The 15,457-nt window shown below is 38.8% G+C and overlaps 1 protein-coding gene across 5 annotated transcripts in view; it reads right to left on the reverse strand.

Moving 5' to 3' along the window:
- The window catches only part of CARMIL1 (capping protein regulator and myosin 1 linker 1), a gene marked incomplete at its 5' end in the record, with an annotated part of 333,278 nt that overhangs the window by 100,822 nt on the left and 216,999 nt on the right, over nt 1-15,457 (reverse strand). For 4 of the 5 annotated variants that reach the window (XM_084228463.1, XM_084228462.1, XM_084228460.1 and 1 more), the window contains 5 exons: nt 2,051-2,119; nt 4,492-4,664; nt 9,115-9,169; nt 9,271-9,370; nt 10,086-10,167. In XM_084228463.1, the coding sequence (XP_084084589.1) occupies nt 2,051-2,119; nt 4,492-4,664; nt 9,115-9,169; nt 9,271-9,370; nt 10,086-10,167 (479 nt within the window). Of the gene's footprint in view, nt 1-2,050; nt 2,120-4,491; nt 4,665-9,114; nt 9,170-9,270; nt 9,371-10,085; nt 10,168-12,781; nt 12,794-15,457 lie in introns of all 5 variants that reach the window. The other variant, XM_084228461.1, reaches the window with a different exon arrangement.

A 15,457-nucleotide genomic window follows, 5' to 3' on the forward strand; every position in this document is an offset into this window, starting at 1 on the left:
ATAACCTGGATGGGTATTCCCTAATGGAGAAAATCTCCTTTCTCCAACCTAACATAAGGGTGGCTTAATGTAAAATAACCAGCAGTGAAAGACTATATTTCTATAGCTTCCATTCTTACCTTAGCTTTGATGGGTTTTGTTTGGTTTAAGAGGAGTCAGTCAACAGAAACAAAGAGACAACATGTCTTTTGGGGCAATTTTGAAGGTTTGCTTTAGTTCTTCTTTGCCCTCAACCAATTTTTTTCAAACGTCTATTTATTTAATCATACAAGAACGGGGGTAGAGGCCAGAGGAGTAGGAGGTGAGAGGATTTACCAGAGAGAGTGGAGAACAGAATAGGTAGATCAACTGAAACACACTGCTGAGGGGAGCAGCAGGCAAGACAGGAGAGGTCTGCTGCACTATGTGGGTTGCTCCCTGGCTGGGGATCAAACTCATGCCGCAGTGGCTGCGGTTTGCTTCATAGGTTATGTCTTAACCTCTACGCCACCAGGGAGGCCCTGCCCTTAACCAATTTTGATGAAGCTGCAGACCAGCTACATCTGTTTAAAACAAATGTGGTGTTGAACCACCGGCATCTGGATGGAGCATAGTGGATGTAACAGATTGTCCTTCGGGGGCACCCTACTATAGCCTGGACGTGGGGAGGATGGGGTGTGCATGTTCTCAGCTCTTTTTTAAAAAAAAAAAATTATTTATTTATGCATACAAGATCTGGGCAACAGGCCATATGTGCAGGATGGTGAGAGAATTCACCAGCATCAGAGCAGGGAGCAGAACAGGCTGGTTGACTGAAATACACTGCTGAGGGGAGTAGTGGGCGAGACAGGAGAGGTCTGCTGCACCATGTGGGTATCTCCCCGGCTAACCAGGGATCGAACAAATGCTACAGAGGCTGCAGATAGCTTCACAGTGCTTTGCTAAAACCCTTACACCCAGGGAGGCCCATGTTTTCAGCTTCTCACACAGACCAGGCAGACCTCTCCTGCCTCACCCACAGCTACCCTCAAGAGTGTCTTCAGTCTGTCTGCCTATTCTGTTCCCTACTTTGTCTTAAAAAAAAAGAACAGGGATATAAAACAGTGGTCTTCATAAAAAAAAGTTTTAAAAATAAAATTTTAAAAAAAGGTCAGTAAGAACCAGATCTCTTGTATTTTTTTCCAGCCAACATGGTAGTATTATTTTCTTCTTTAGTTTATTGGGAGAGTAAACTCAATAATAACTGCAGATATCAGTCACTAAGATAATTAAGAAGGCCTTTTACATCAAGGAGGCAAGTTAATCCTGGTTTGCCATTATCAACTTCACTTTCCTTTTCTGGGCCTCAGCTTTCTTCAACCTTGGTTTCAAAGTTGTCATAGTGGGCCAAAAATGCACTGAGTCTTGACCCAGTGGAAACATATTGTGAAGCCATAGGCAGCAAAGCTTGGCAACCCTGGAGTGTCCCCACAACCCCATGATCTCATTTTCAGGTACACCTTGGAGCTAGTGCAGGTTCGGTTCTAGTCCACTGCCACAAAATCAGCAACACAATAAAGGAAGTCACAGAGATTTTTCGGTTCCCCAGTGCCTATAAAAGTTTTGTTTACATTATACTGTGCTTAATTATTAAGTGTACAATAGCATCAGGTCTAAAATAAAATGTGCATGACTTAATTAAAAAGTATTTTATTGCTAAAATGGGATAACTATCATCTGAGCTGCTGGAAAAATGTTGCCTGTGGACTTTTCAACACAAGATGGCCACCGTCATCAATCTGAAAAAGGCACAATAAAGTGCAGCACAATAAAATGAGGTCAGCCTACAATCCTCAAGAAGGTGTTGTATCTTTGGCATTACCGGCTTCTCTGCCTATATTTTATAAAAGAATAAATTCACACCAGAAGAAAGTCAAAGTCTTCCCAGGCCCTGTGGCCGGTGAGCAGCAGATAAGCTTGGACCTAGATTTCCTGATTCCCAGTCTCTTGCTATTTCTGTTCCCCCGCAGGTAGCTCAGGCACGAAGGGGTCTTTTGTAATTTTCCAGAAAGAACTGCTAATTAAAACTTACTTTTCCAGAGCAACAGCTATGTCCTGGAAGCCTTGTGCAGTAATGTTGTTCTTGTCCCATATGACAGTCCTGTGTGAAAACCAGATCACATCAGTGAGCAGACTCTTAGGATTACAGGGTATGACTGAAGACACATCTCTAATAGCAGCCCCATCTATCTTTACTACAATGGCATGATGTGAGCAAGAAATAACTTTCATCTTTGTTTCAAACAAAGAAAGGATCAGTATTTCCCCCAATATTATATTCTTTTTTTTTTTCAAAAAGATTCCTTTTTTTTTTTTTTAAAGATTTATTTATTTATTTATTTATGCAAGCACTGGGTATAGTCAGAAGTGCGGGAGGGTGAGAGAATTCACCAGAGCCAGAGCGGAGAACAGAATAGGCAGACAGACGAAATACACTGCTGAGGGGAGCAGCGGGCACAGCAGGAGAGGTCTGCGCGCCATGTGGGACCCTTGCTGGCAGCCTGGGATCGAACCGGCACTGCAGAGACTGCGGGCAGCTTCGCAGCCCAGCGCTCAACTGCTGCGCCACCAGGGGAGGCCCAAGATTTCTTTATTTATACAAGAGTGGGGGTACAAGCCAGAGGCATGGGAGGGTGAGAGAATTCACCAGAGACAGAGTGGGGAGCAGAACAGGCAGATGACCGAAAACACTGCTGAGGGGAGCAGTGGGCAAGACAGGAGAGGTCTGCCACACCATGTGGGTATCTCCCTGGCTGGCCAGAAATCAAACCTGTGCTGCAGAGGCTGCGGATAGCTTCACAGCACTGAGCTCAACACACTGCGCCACCAGGGAGGCCCCAGTATTATATTCTTAACACATCTACTGCTCAAATAGTACTGTTCTCTCGTACTACACAAGCAATGGCATACCCAATAACTTGCCATTAAGTCAGCTAATGTTTTCCTAGTCAGGGAATTCTAAAACCTGATTTCTGTGATATTCTCCTAATTGTGGTCTAATCTTCCTGTCTGAAGCTTACGTTTACAAAAGATGCTTAGCAGCCCCGTGTCCAACAGAAAGAACTGCAGGTACTAAGAGTTTTTTCATTCTCAATGACTAGAGGGTGTCCTGTTACGGATTTTTATGTTTTCACAAAAATCTGACATGGTGCAACCAGCAATCCGAGGCACTTTGCTCTTCCTACTGTCAAAACCTGTTATTCTAAATAGGAGGTTGTTTGCTTTTTATTCACAAAATCTATTTTAGAAGGGAAGTATTTTTTATCTTCACAATGTGAATACTTCAGAGGTATCTTAGGATTTGTCAATTCACCTGACATTTGAAAAGTTTTTATTTGTCTGGAGGATCCCAGTCTCGCAACTTTGCGTGCTTTCCCTTCTGAATCTTAATGGCCTCTACAAACACAGTAACCTTCAAAGAAATCACTGTAGTTTTTGGCATTTGCTTCAATTTTGACAGAAGGCTCATACTCTGTCTTCGGCTGGAGAGCAAGGGAAACGTCAAGAAAAGTCCTTGAGAAGTAATGTGGATTAACTCTTTACTCACCAGATTGCTGGACTAGGCAGCAACCTGCATGATGGGTGAGGGCCTGGTGACCACATAGCTAAGCTAATCCCTAAGAAGAGAGGGGCTCATATAGCTAGTCCATATGGAAGGCCAGGATTGGGATGTACAATAAATAAAAACCAGTGACACCAGCATGAACTTGCCTTTGAACCAGTGATAAATTGGTCTCTAGACCCCTTTACATAATTACAAGGAGTAGGAAGGGGAAGTAAGACAATGGGTTTATAACCAAATACAGCCAAATCCCTCATGTTATCTCTGCAGTCTTCCTGGCTCTGCTCCTTTGGCACTGACTACAAACTCCTCTCTGCTTCTCAAAGCCTTTTCCCCACATATAGATCAGTTGTCAACACTGACATGAAGGAGGAAATCACAACAGTTCTCAGTCAGGCTTTACCTCACAATGGAGATCTTTAAGAGAACAGTTTGAAGGAATCACTAGGACTAAATGTGGGAACATTCTCCCCAGTATTTTATAACAGAAGACCTGTAATGCTGGTCTCTTCTTCCCAGCTGGCCTCACGGGAAACTCAGGCCCCACTCAGGCAAAGTGGCTCCCCAGTGCTTGTGGGTTAGTCTTTTTTTTTAAAAAAGATTTATTTATTTATACAAGCACTGGGTACAGTCAGAAGCGTGGGAGGGTGAGAGAATTTACTGGAGCCAGAGCAGGGAGCAGAACAGGCAGACTGACAAAGTACACTGCTGAGGGAAGCAGTGGGCATGGCAGGAGAGGTCTGTGTGCCATTTGGGACCCTCGCCTGCGGCCAGGGATGGAACCAGCACTGCAGAGGCGATGGGCAGCTTCGCAGCCCAGCGCTCAACCACTGCGCCACCAGGGGAGGCCCTTGTGGGTTAGTCCTTTTCAGGCTGTCCTCAGAACAAGGGCCAAATGCCTGACTGTATACCTGAGCTTGGTGTTGATCTGCAGCGCTTTGGCGAGCATCTTCGCTCCCATGTCCCCCATTCCGTTCCCACTGATGTCCACTTTGGTCAGGGAGGTGTTGCTTCCCAGGGCATTGATTATGATGGTGACTTCAGTCTTGAGCTTTGAGTCGGCCAGGGACAAGGACTGCAGAGGCTGTGGGGGGACAATAAGCAGCACCACATAGTCTCATCAAGGCAGCTGCCACTCCAGTGACCATCCCATAGAGGAGTGCAGAGGAGAGGTACCCACCACAGAGAGCACTGGATTTTTTGAAACTTCTTGCTAAAAGGCACTGATAATTGGACTTCAAGGTTCTGGCATAAAATAAATGGGCCTTTGGCATCGAACATGGAGAGACTGTTTTAATACTGAATACCAGCCCCCTGTCTTCTAAAGGAAGTCTTAGGAAGATACCTAGGGTGGTGGATGCCAGCTCTTCTAAAGTGAAGAGTAGGATGAAATAAATTATGATACCACATGAATGCATTAGCCTCAGTTTGGCTACACTATCCATTTGACCCACTTTATTGTTATGCCAGGTGAAATGACATCTTAGAATAGTAATAGAGGACAAATGCAAAATAAAAATCCAGTCGGTCAAGATTAGTCATAGCTAACACCAATCAAACACTTAGTATGCTGATCCACTGCTTAAGCTTTTTAACATGTATTTATTTATTTAATCTTCCCAGAACCCCAATACTGGGTAACCCAAATTATTGTTAGTATTGTATCTCCAATCTTCAAATGTAAAGATTTAAAAGCCTCCACCAGGGCCACGCAGTAGCTGAACTGGAACAGGAATGTCTGGTTCCAGATTTTGTACTCTTAATCCCGCACAAACTTAGCCCTATTAGCTTATCCTAGATCTTTTTGATTGCCACTCTTAGCTTTATTTCATAAGTACCAATAAGAAGACACACCTACAACTTAAAAAAAAAAGAGAGAGAGAGAGATGTCAAATATGTGTGACCACCTATTATCTTAGGATCCAAACTAACCTGTTTAGCCCAGAGACTGATAGTCACTCAGCCTGAAGGTAGTTTTGCTTGACCTATATAGTATCTGACAAAAACAAACGAACAAAAAACCGGGCTCCCTACTTACTTACACCCAGATCACTATACTTGTTAATGTTGGCTTCCTAGCCGTGTGAGTATTTGAACTTGCAAGTCTTGATTTAAACCATAACTGAATTAACCAGTGGTGAACATTTCAGGACTTGGACAAGTATGGCTTGAAAAGTCAGAATTCAGGCCATCCTTGAGATGCTCTATATTGGTCCATCCAAGCTAAAAATTCTATACACTTATTCTTTAAGCATTTTGAACATTTCAGGAAGATAGATATGGAAGAAGCTTCCAGGGTCATCTATGACCAGGCTCTGCTGTGGCCACTGGAAGTAGGGCTCTCAAAATGTGCCTGAATGGTCGGTGTGACTCATACTCAAAGCCTAACATGTATCTATACCCATTCAAGCCCTCAACCCTCACATCCAAAGAACAACTGTTCAGGCACATCTGCTGAACACCTGTAGGAAGCAGGATAAGGGTGTTGTTGATTTTATTTTTATTCAGTAAATCCTCTTTATTTCAACTATGCACACAATTTGCTACTTGAGAACATTGTGGGTGGGGCTTATCCATCCCTGGCTGTGGAAAGCTTATCATCACTGAACCTGTTTTTGTCAGGTTAGTCGAGTATTTGTTTCCCATTTTATGTAAACATAGCATGTTAATCTCCACAAGTATGGCATTGATGATTTCAAGCTTCCAGTATCCCCATTATGTTTTTGGTTATAGTAATACCAACCGACTATACTTACAGTCCTCAGTGTCCAAATTTAACCATGTTTTCCAAACTTTCTACATCAAGGTAAAATCAAAGGGTAAAATTATGTTAATTAGAATCAAAATTTTAAGTTAAATGACTTGGTAAGTGCAAAGGCAATTAAAACCTCAGCCAAGGAGCCTGCAGATGTTTAGACTCAGGAAGCTTTACTGAGGTTGCTTCAATTTTCTTAAGATCCTACACTCAAGTAAATGGGAAAAAAAAAAAAAAAAAAAAAACAACTACTAAAAATGCTTCAGACACAGGGTAACTTAACGCTTTAAACAAAAACAAATGCAATGTTGCTTTAATAAAAAGCTGTAATCACATCTCTCACCATTTCAATAATCTCTATTCAGCTACTACAAAAATGATATATTACAGCTTCTTCCTAATATTGGAAAACTGCCAAGTCTCCAAGCTAGCAAGCACCAATTCTAGCACTATATTCCAACTTTAATACACCCCAGTTAACACTTAAAAATAATAGGCAGAATCATTAATGCGAACAGAACAGTCTGAATTGCATGCATATTTATAAGGTCATCCCTTCTTGATTTATTACAGTTCCAAGTAACATTACTATATGAAATCTTACTCTTTGCTTCCACAGCTGAACATGTTGAAGATGAGAATTCCTGCCTTGCTACAGGAACTCCCAGGAGAAACACATTGTATTCTAATGGTTACAACACAGGTTTGGATGGGAGACTTCAAAGCAGGATTCCTTGTCAACTGGCACCTCAAGGTACCACCCACAACATGGGTAGAGCAACCTGACAACTTCTATTACTGAACACGCCCCTGGAGCCCACAGGCACACAGGTTTTCCAACTGAACATAATGTGCAATGCTGGGAGCATTGTTCCATCTTGTCAAAGAGCAAACTCTACAAACATAAGGGCAATGTGTAAAAAGTAGAGAGATTGCTTTCTATATGCAAAAGACCTTTAAAAAAGTAAAATTAAAAAAAGGAGCTCAATTATGCCAAGTGATTGGTAGAATGTTTATAGTCACAAGTCATTTTAATTGCTTTGCACATTAACGACTCAGAAGTAGGAAAAGAACAGAAGGTGATCACTTTCTGAAAAAGTCAGTGACTTTTGTGAACATAAAAGGCTTTGCATTGTACAGTATGACACTGGAACACTACTGTAATAAGACAGAATTTATAGCAACATAGCAAATGTTAGCCTCTGCAAGTATGTTTTTAAGTGTGTTTTAAATATCAAGATATCCTGAAGTGACAGAGTTTCAAAAGTTTAGAAAGTTTGAAGACTCTCGTGTAGTTACCAAAACATGAAATTAAGAAATACATGTTTCACAAAATGCAAATTTTCCTAAAATGTGTTCTGTGAAACAAATATTTGGGGATGACTATTAAATGATTCTGCAATATTAACTCCCCCAGTCTTTTAAAACTGGGCCAATACTGGGAAATTAGAAACTCAAATGAATCAGGGTGGTGTAAAGTCAAATTTAGTAAGTAAAAACAACAGCATAAATTCTGGAACATGTAAATTACATTCTAATTATGCCCCTAATTTTAATAAGCTAATACAAAAGCAAGAAAATATGGGGTTTACTAGCAAATGAAGACAAAGAGAAGTCTTGGATTCATTAAACAATAATGAGTTTCACTTATAACCCACAGGTTGGAAATTCTATCCACACAACAAAGCAGAATAGAATCAGAGCCCCCCAAGAGATGTGGACAAGAAGCAGCCAGGCACAATTCCAATCCCCATCTCTCATGGCCCCTAAGTCTTCTCAGCAAAGTTAGCTTTCAGTTATAATAGAATTTGCCACTACCCCAAAGGGAAAATGATACTTTTTAAAAATGGGACATATATCACATAATTAATATATAAATCACTCTTATTGCTAGTTTATTTCTAGGGTTGCCCGCTAACGTTATGACTTAGAAAAGGTGCTGTCCCAAAATATGAATAATGTGATTCTTCATAGGATTGACTGCAAATTGATAGGGAGTTTGGAAAAAATTTGAATCTTCAAATGAGACTAGAAAATGATTGTATTAATTTAGAAACCATAAATACTGAGTTTGGTAGAACTAAGACAGGAAAGGGACAAACTCTTAAAGTGCATTAGTGAGACAAAAGGAGGGATATCCCAAGTTTAAGTTAAAGGTATTAATGGTGGAGGACTTCCTACCAGCCCATAAAATATCTTCTTTTAGTTTTCTCATGCATTATAAAGCGCAATTATTAGGACTATTTGAACAAAATCTTGGTCTGAAACAACTAAAGGAGATAAAAATATGAGAAAGATTACTACAGTTCAAGAAGCAATTTAAGATAGGGGACAACTTTCTTAGTCTCTTATAATTTTACATAATTACTAGATGAAATTCAAATTGATGATGTGATGTTTCTCAGCGTGATATAAGGTCACAGAGTCAAGAGGATCCGAAAAAATCATTCTTTGCCGATTAGTGTATTAGCTGAAGGTAGGAGATAGTAAGAGATTTATTAACAGATGGGCTTAGGAGTTGATTTATACCTCTTTTCATCATTTGTTACACCTTCCTTTAATTAGTCGAGTTTATCAGAAGAGTGAGAAAATTTTAAATACATTCTGTAATTGTTCAGAATAGCTATTTTGAAAAACAACAGTAACAGAAAATCTTTTTTTCTGTTTTACGCATTTTACGCATAAATAAAATTATCTTAAAGTATATCAGCATTAACTAGAAATTAGTAGCAAGAATGGCCCCAAACAAAAGATTTTAGACAAAAGTTTTAATACTCACTGATTCTTCATCTTGAATCATCTGTACTAAGTTGTCCAACACAGGTGTCAGATTTCTAAAGAGATTTTAAAGATGCAGACAGTGGAATCAAATAAAAAGCTTTCAGGAGGCTAGTTATTTTCATCAGTCATATAAAAAAAAATTCGAAACTCTTACTTGGATTTCATGTTATTAAAATTTTTGCCTAACGCCAGGTGTTGTATTGATTTGTTTTTACTGAGCCACACTATTAAGGTAGATAGGTCAGACTCTAAACCTGGAAAGAATCAGAGGAAATGGAGAATCAAAACACATGTGAATAAATGACTTCTCAGCTGAATCACAATTAAGCAAAGGGGACAAACGGGTATGACTATCATCCTAAGGGCCTCAGGATTCTATTCTTTTCTTGTCAAAGGCCTTTTTTTGACCTCTCTACATGTCCTATTATTTCACAGGGACAAACTCATTCTCTACAAAGACTTACATAAACCTCTTAAACAATCAGCAGCTAAGCAAAGTCAGCAGGGACTGCAAATGGATAATGTAGAAACTTTCATCTCTCCCCATCACTTTGTGAGAGAAGATTCCACAAACTACATAAGCGCAGCTAACTGCAGTAGTCTGTGCACATTTAACAGGTACACATGCACATACTATTATAATAAATAAGAGCTCAATTTCATTATCACCATGAATGCAAAGGTTCCACTCAGATCTTTATCAATGTACTGAAAATATAAAAATTTAAGTTGATTTCTTTTACTGCATAAACTTTGCAATTTTAGCCCTGGAATCAATTTAGAAAGACTTTTGTGGGGATTTATCCCATAAAGAAACTCTATTGTTAAATGAAAAGGTCCCAAGTTGTCAGAAAGTGAAATAACATTTTTATTATGTGTTATCTAGATTGGGAGAGATGATTATTTTTCCTTTACTAACTTGCTTCGAATATTATTTCTCTTCCTCTTCTTTGTAGGTGTCTGACTTACCATTGTCGGAGATATCTAGGCTGGTGATGTTGTGGATTTCTGCAATGCAGCCTTCTAATACTTGAGCACCTCCAGATCTTAGCTAGAGAAATACAAATCAAGCACAAGGTCAAGTTTCTACCTACCTGGGGTGTAACCAAAGAATTAAAAATAAGAAAGAAGTTTTAAACCTAGCACCAAAGAAAAAGTGAAAATGTATCCACTCCAATAAAGTCATCATTGATGAAAAAGAGCCAATCATGAGTCATTGCTCTTGTTTCCCATACCACATACCAACAAAGATCATTAGGACAAGAATCAGAAACTAAAAATAGAGACCACCGAGGGGGCCCACTGGCTAGACAGTGTCTTTCACCCGAAAGATTTTTCTTCATTGGTGACTTTTGAAAATCTAATGAAACCTTTTATAAATGAGAAAGTTACTATTTATTTGATCACTTTATTTGATTACATTTATTACAGATTTCAAGGTAGAACTCTGCACCCAAGCAGCAACAAAATAACCACAGACAATAAAGACTGACTGTACATGTCAAACACTTCAGAAAATACTTCAACAATCCTCCAGACATGGTCCCATTATTATAAAGCAGATAGTGAATAATTGAAGGTGGTTACAAAATGATGTGTATAAGCTTACTGAGTCAAAAAAGAAAGTTCCAGATTAATTTAAAACATTATTATAAAGGGCAGGTGGTTAATTCTTGTCTTATTACCTACCTTATTCCAAAGAGAAAAGCATTGAAAACCCAATACTTTTCATCTTTCCATGAAACCAAAAGCAGCTTTCACAGAGGCATGAACATTTTGTTTTGTTTTCTAATCAGCAACAATTTAAATTCCTACTGTGTGTGTAAAGCATCATGCAGGATGAAGAATTTCCCAGGCTCTTGCCCCTTTGCACAGTAAACTTACTATCTGCCTAATAAAGGAAAAAAGCAACTATCATTTATTGGGAACCTATTACACACCAAGAAACATAGTAGTTCATTTTGGAAAATTAATATTTATATAAACTTCTGTAATAAATTTATAATACACCATGTATAATACTTTCTACCTATTCAAGTTTTGAGGTAAAAAACTAAAGAGTCTTTACTTCACTATTCTAGTTGCCGTATTTATATGGTACCTGAACCAAAACTTACCAATTTCTCTAGTAGTTTGCATGTTAAGCAGAGTTTTGCACAGATCTTTGGATTGCTCTTTATTCAGTATTTCAGTTTATGTGCTCAGATTCAGCCTTTCCTACTTTTTAAGGTGACACTAGATGACTCTGAGGTGTCTACAAACACATGTGAACTCTGAACAGGAGTGTGCCATAGAGGGAGATCCCCCCTGGCGGCTGTCTGCATACTTCAGGGAAATCAGGACCCATAGGCTCCACAAGAGAAGAGCATGTAACCCATTGGGTAAAGCTATTGGCAAAGGATAAGCAGGTCCATTTCACTATACTTCTTTGTTCTCTGAGGAGCTCTCAGCCCTTCAGAGCCCATCTGACCATGCCATCTCAAAACTATACCCAGTTCCTACCACTAATCTGTGATAAATTAAATGCAAAAATTGACTAAATATTTTAGAAGACTTAGTAATAATAATTTCAGGTCTACTGCATCTGTAGGATAGGAATCCCCAGGATTTTAGAACATTCCTTCCAAGATGAGTAGCTTTGGCATATGCAATATTTCAAGTTAGGAACAATCGAGGCCTATCAGGATCAAGAGCAACTATTACCATTACACTAACTACTTAGGAGAATGAAATTGGGGCTATTATTCAGATTTAAGGTTATATCCAGAAATGATCTGTCAGGAAAATAACCTTTCTGTATGGCAGGAAAATATGTACTTACAGAGCATCTGGTTTTTGTCATGAGTCACCTTCTCTTTGTCATCTGAGTTCCCCCCCACCCCCACCCTCCTTAATGGCACAGCTCCTATCTCATTCCTTAGCTCAGGATATATACCCTTGTCTCCTTGATTGAAAACAATATCCTCATAATCTATGTAGATTTCCAGTACGCTCATAATTACATTCATCTTTTTCTCCCGTTAATCTGTCTGATGCTGCTTTGATTACTCGACCAGCCCAAGAAAAAACTACAGGAGAAGGGGGGATGTTTCCCGCCCATCTCTTGCATCTATTAATAAAAACTGAAGGAGTATATGTTTTTACTTCTTTTAAATCTTTCTACTAATTCATTTTCATTATATTTTTCCAAAAATATTATTTCATGACAGATAGGAATTTAAAAAAAAAAAAAAAGGTTCTTTACCACAAAGTGGTTTGGAAGAATGACCCAGGCCAGAGGTTAATACTTGAAAAAGTGAATATTTACGTAGATGACATCAAATATTAAAGCAAGAAATAATTTAGGCAGACACTTGAAACAAATTTGATTCTCAGCACATGAAGACAATGTGCTTTTGAGTAAATATAAACACGTTTCTACTCATTATTTGCTCTAGTAATTTCTCTGTTCAGAAGTAAAATTTCTACAAGAAAATTTCTCCTTTCTATTGTAATACTGTAAAACTATTCCATTTACAGATATGGAAACACACTTCATATTGTTATTTTATAAATATTCCTACTGATTATATTTATAGCAATACCCACAAAACTAATCCTTTCCAATAGTTAAAAAAATCAAATATATCAATATATCCTAATTTATTGATTCATATAGTACTTACACAATGGCCAAGCTATGGAAAGCCAAAGGAGAAAAACAGAAACTGTTATCAGCAGTAGGTAGAATGAGAACAGAGACACCGAAGTCTATCAAAACACAAAAGTCTATCAATATACAATGTTACAACAGCCAGAAAAAAACTTTTCTAACTACAATTTGCTCCCAAAACAAAAATAAACAATTTAAATAAGAAAATAAAAGATCTTCAGTTACCAAGGACATTCAACTGAATTCACCAGTTATAAGATGCCTAAAATCCCCCCAAAAGCTAAAGATTCCCCCAAACAGTAAAAGCTTTTCCATTACTGTAAATGAAAATCCTTTTAAATGAATTTGCATAATTAGAGACTGTGTCTGCATGTGTGCATGTAAAACTGGTTTTTAAATTGCCCTCATTTGGATCCCACACACTAGCATTATTTAAAAGAAAGCAAGATCAAAGATGAGTAAATGTGACTGAATCGCTGAATACTTTTCAAAATGTTAAAAATAAAGTCACGTTTCTTTCAAGAAAGAAGTATCCTCTCACTCAAGGAGGGGGAACATTCACATGTTGCTTATCACCCTAAATGAGTAGTTCCATCTAATACTCAGACATCCATGATGAGAACAGAAGTCAGAAAACTAAAATCTGGACAGAACCTTTTAATAATGGATTTTTCTTCCTCAAGATCACTTACCACTTAAAAAGATAGAGCAAATACTAAAGACTTAATGGAAAGAAATACACTAAATTATTACTTTTCTTCTATGCAGTTTCCCATTTTTAATCAAAAAAATTTTATCCTGGGAAATTTTCTCACATGAAAATTTCTCACATGAAACTGTGAATAGTATATGTTGCTCCAAGGACCCCCCCCCCAAATAAATAAATAAATAATAAAAAAGGTTGGATAACATCCATTTCAATGCCCATTCTGATAGGGTTTGATGCCTAAAGATAATTTAGAATCAAAAACAGATATACAGGGCCTCCCTGGTGGCACAAGGGGTTGAGACACAACCTATGAAGCTATCCGCAGACACTGCAGCACAAGTTCGATACCCTGCAAGGGAGCTACCCACACGGTGCAACAGACCTCTCCTGTCTCACCTGCTGCTTCCCTCAGCAGTGTATTTCAGTCAATTCTGCCTGTTCTGTTCCCCACTCTGTCCCTGGTGAATCCTCTCACCCCCTCCACCTCTGGTTTGTACACCAGTTCTATGCATAAATAAATAAATCTTTTTAAAAAAACAAACATATGTATGACTATATGTGTGGATGTCTTTTTCTCTCTTTAACACTGCTGAGGGGAACAGTGGGCGAGTCAGGAGAGGTCCCCTGTGCCATGGGGGCACCTCCCTGGCCGGCTGGTGATCAAACTCATGTTGCAGAGGTTGTGACAGCTCAACCTCCTATGCCACCAGGAGGCCCTGGATGTCTTTTTCTATATGTATGTATATAGACTATTAAGGCATATATATATTCACATATATCTATATTTATACGCACACACACAAACACACACACAGTCATTTTCCAAGGTACAAACAGTTGCATGTATTTTATCATTTCATTTATCCATCAGAGGTGAAATTCCATACCTGGCCTGGTAGGGTAAATGATAGGTAAGGTATAGAGCTAAACATTCACAGCAAAGCCACACTCCCCCCTCAAAGCTGGTTGAATGATTATCACATTGACTGGATTTCCTTCATTTCACCTCCTGCAAAGTCCCATTCATTGCAAATTTTTCCTGTCAGTGCTCTTTTTTCTGTTCATCATCAAAGCACCTTACAAAGAAGCCTGGAACAATGGGCAGGAACAAGGTCCCTCAAAGAACTCTGCAAGGGATCCTCAGCTATGTTTAGCCTTTGCCTCTTCTCTGGGTACCAGAGATTTCTCTTTCTCACTTGGAAGGAGAATAAACTTGAAGAATTTAGTTCCAACATTTATCAATCCCTCTCTTGAATGATGAAGTAGTAAGATTTTTAAACACAAGCCAGAATACATAAATTCTTTTTCTCCTTCAGGTAGATGGGCACATGGGGAGAATACATACACCACCATAGAAAACCATTTTTGAAATGCCTCTTTCGGAACTGACCCTAAGGGCAATGCCTCACACACATTTCTTTGAACATCTGCATGAATGTTGTCTTTACCCTTCAGGAGAGAATTAGGATCAGCCAGAGGCCAATCGCAGGCACCTCTAGCCAAAGAGGGTTATACTGTTTTATGTTGAAAATTAAGTGTGACTATAAATTGATGAGACAAATACTTCTTGAAAGATTTAAAATAGCTTTGAAGGTAAACCCCCAAAAATGCTATGGTAAAGAGAGACTATTTCATAAATCTGAGGCATCCAAAACTGGTGAAGAAGAGGGAGAGAGGAAACAAGGGGGAGGGGTATAAGTAGGAGGGAAAAGAGCAAAACTATGATTGAGGCTACCTGAAGGGGAGTATGGTGGGGTGCAGCAAAGGGGATGTGGGGTCTGATGGAGGATTACTGGGGTTTTGGTGGTGGGTGTGGTAAAATAATATACATTTGTAGAGGTATAAATTAATACCCCAAAGACATGTAACATGCTGTAAATCAACCTTACCTAAATAAATATAACCTGAAAAAAAGTCTCCAAATAAAAGTGTTCAGAAAGCCAATATTGACCTATGTTACAATTTCTGACATTCAAAAGT

This window comes from Talpa europaea (genome assembly GCF_964194135.1).
Source record: "Talpa europaea genome assembly, chromosome: 2".
Classification (NCBI taxonomy): Eukaryota; Metazoa; Chordata; class Mammalia; order Eulipotyphla; family Talpidae; genus Talpa; species Talpa europaea.